General features: G+C 51.9%; 1 protein-coding gene across 1 annotated transcript; it reads right to left on the bottom strand.

The window, feature by feature from the left end:
* Positions 1-1,878: 1,878 nt before the first annotated feature.
* Positions 1,879-2,829, bottom strand: LOC138073432 (olfactory receptor 9S13-like). The gene has a single exon (XM_068965167.1). The coding sequence runs from the start codon at positions 2,827-2,829 to the stop codon at positions 1,879-1,881; it is 951 nt and encodes a 316-aa protein (XP_068821268.1).
* Between the last annotated feature and the right edge of the window lie 278 nt (positions 2,830-3,107).

The following is a 3,107-nucleotide window of genomic DNA, read 5'->3' as shown; positions in this document are numbered from 1 at the left end:
GTAGCATATTGGGTACCTACTGACCTGGGGAGTATCCTATCATTTTGCCTTTTCATACTGTTCATGGGGTTTTCAAGGCAAGAATACTGAAGTGCTTTGCCATTCCCTTCTCCAGTGAACCACATTCTGTCAGAAGTCTCCACCATGACCTGCCTGTCTTGGATTGCCCCACGGGCATGGCTTAGTTTTTGAGTTAGACAACGCTGTGGTACTAGTGGGATTAAATTGGCTAGTTTTCTGCGAGTATGGTTTCAGTGTGTCTGCCCTCTGATGCCCTCTTGCAACACCTCCTATGTTACTTGGGTTTCTCTTACCTTGGGTGGGGGGTATCTCTTCACCGCTGCTCCAGCAAAGCACAGCCGCTGCTCCTTACCTTGGATGAGGGGTATCTCCTCACTGCCACCCTTCCTGACCTTCAACGTGGGATTGCTCCTCCCGGCCACTGTCCCTGGCCTCGGGCGTGGGATGGCTCCTCCCAGCCACAGTCCCTGGCCTAGGACACAGGGTAGCTCAATAACATGAGATGATAAGGAGGCATGTCATTTGAAAATGGAAAATTTAGGCACTCTTCAGAGTGAAGGCATTATGTGAGAGGAATACAGTAATCTATGGAAGACTTACAATTAATTTTGAAGCCCGAAGATGAGACAATGGGATCAAGAATCCAGTGAGACCTTGGATTATCTACCCGTTCAGCAATAGTGATCCACACTCAGATGACTTGGATGTTCTAGCCCTCGCCCACAGTTCTGAGCAGGGTAGCAGGGAGATGTAGAGCTGTAATCAGAGGCAGCGCACACCCCACTGACCATAAAGGGTGCAGACCATACCGTGTCCAGGAGACCACCTTCTGGTAGTGACCATGGGAGTGGGTGACTTAGGGAGATATGACAAGGAGGCCATTGGGCTCTGAGTCCAGGCTGTGTGTTGAGTGCAGGAGCAATGAAGATGGAGTTCTGAATAGGCAAGTCAGGACTGAGGGTCCAGGCTACCCTCGGGAGAGTGGGACAGAGAGCAGGGAGCTATGCTCTCTGCCAAGAAAGTGCACCTTCCCTCTCTAACTCCTGCCTCTGCAATAGATACCAGGACCTTCCTCCTTACTCAGAGATACCTGTGCTAAGAAAGCACCATTTTCTGCGGTCTTAACTAGCCACGACACTGTCACCTGCCAGGCTGGGTTGTGGAGGATCAGTAGGACTATGGATGTCGGGCATCCCTGGGGCTCCTGAGGGGAGAAACCCAGGACAGGGAGCACTAGGAGCACCTAAAGCAGGAGCACAGGTGCTCCCTACTGTCTTGTTGGGTGGTAGAATCAGTGCACAGAAGGGGGAGGTGGAGGAACAGCCTGCTTCAGGATTGAGGGGAAGCATGGTCTTCCTAATGCCCTGTAACTGACCCACATGTTATCGCTTAGGAAGGGGCAAGGCTGAGCCTACCAATGCCGCCCTTCTAGGTGGATGAGGGGAGAATGCAGAGCACATATTTATATGGATTCAGTGAAGTGACGTGAAGGAGGAGGCACCAGAGTTTGTGTAGTTTCATGTCTTCAGTGAAGGATGTTGAATTCGGACACATATGCTATTTCAGAGACTCTCTGCTCACCACTCTGCCCACTCTGTTACCCAGACTTTGAGACTGGAGTCTTACCTTTGAAGGATATTAATTTTCTGTTGGCAAGTAAATACCTTACTCATTTTGTATCTCACACTTGCAGTACTTTTTTGTCTAGGATATGCTTCCAAGAAGGATTAGATAAAATATAGGATGAAAGAGTAAATTAAATGAGTGAGGGATTAATTGCTCAAACTAAACCCAGTGCCTCCTCCAAAGCCCTGTTATCCTGCCCTCAGGAAAACCAGTCTCTCCAGTCACCCTCCTTCACGTGGCTATGTGTCTCTGCCCCAGTCTCCGCAGGGCATCCTTCACATCCTTGTTTCTCAGGCTGTAGATGAGGGGGTTGAGCATCGGGATGACCAGGGTGTAGAACACAGAGACCACCTTGCCCTGCTCCATGGACGCCACAGCTCCCGGCCGGGCGTACATGACCAAAAGGGTCCCATAAAAGAGGGACACGGCTGTCATGTGGGAGCCGCAGGTGGAGAAGAGCTTGTGCCTCCCTCCTCCTGAGCGCATCCTCAGGATGGTCACTGTGATGTAGCCATAGGAGGTGAGGACCACGAGGGTGGTGCCCACAATGATGAGGCCACAGAGGCCAAACATGACCAGCTCACTGATGGTAGTGTCGGCACAGGCAAGCTTGAGCAGTGGAGGGACATCACAGAGGAAGTGGTCGATGTGGTTGGAGCTGCAGAACGGGAGGCTGAATGTGAAGCTGGCCTGCAGGATGGAGTTGAGGCAGCCCCCGCAGTAGGAGCCCAGCACCAGGCGGGCACAGACCAAGGGGCGCATGGAGATGGGGTAGCGCAGGGGGCTGCAGATGGCCACGAAGCGGTCATAGGCCATCATGGCCAAGAGGAAACCCTCAGTGGTGACCAGCAGGGAGAAGAAGAAGAACTGGGTGGCACAGCCTGCAAAGGTGATGACCTTGGTCGATGACATTAAGTCAAACAGGGCCTTGGGGTAAACGACAGATGAGTAGCCCAAGTCCAGGAAGGAGAGGTTCTTGAGGAAGAAGTACATTGGGGAGTGCAGACGGGCATCCAGGGTGATGACCACGATCATGGTGAGGTTCCCCAGGACGGCCACCACGTACAGGGCCAGGAACAGAGCAAACAGCAGTGCCTGGGTCTGTGGGCCACCCCCGAACCCGTCCAGCACAAACTTCTGCAGAGGCACCACTGACAGGGTTCTGTTCCCATAGGGTGACATGGCTCTCAGCTAGGCAACAAGCAGCAGACAGCAGAAAGCAGGTGGGAGGCAATGAGAAGGAGCAGGTCAAGGCCACAAGGTTGTATTCTTTTGGAGAACAGGATCCTCTCAGTGACCCATTACCCTCTGACCAAGGGACAACTAAATACCCACTCTTCTTCTAGATAAGCTCCAACTGACCTGAAACATAAACATTTCCTCTAATTCATCAATTCCTAAGTATGCTTGAATGATAAAAAAAGGCCAGGCACCAAAGAATTGATACTTTTGAATTGTGG

Source organism: Capricornis sumatraensis, chromosome 2 (assembly GCF_032405125.1).
Source record: "Capricornis sumatraensis isolate serow.1 chromosome 2, serow.2, whole genome shotgun sequence".
NCBI lineage: Eukaryota > Metazoa > Chordata > Mammalia > Artiodactyla > Bovidae > Capricornis > Capricornis sumatraensis.
Note: the sequence above shows the minus strand (reverse complement) of the source record. Positions and strands in the feature narration are given on the sequence as shown.

Coding starts and splice junctions, on each gene's coding strand:
- LOC138073432 (XM_068965167.1), bottom strand. CDS start 2,829: ATGTCACCCTATGGGAACAGAACCCTGTCAGTGGTGCCTCTGCAGAAG.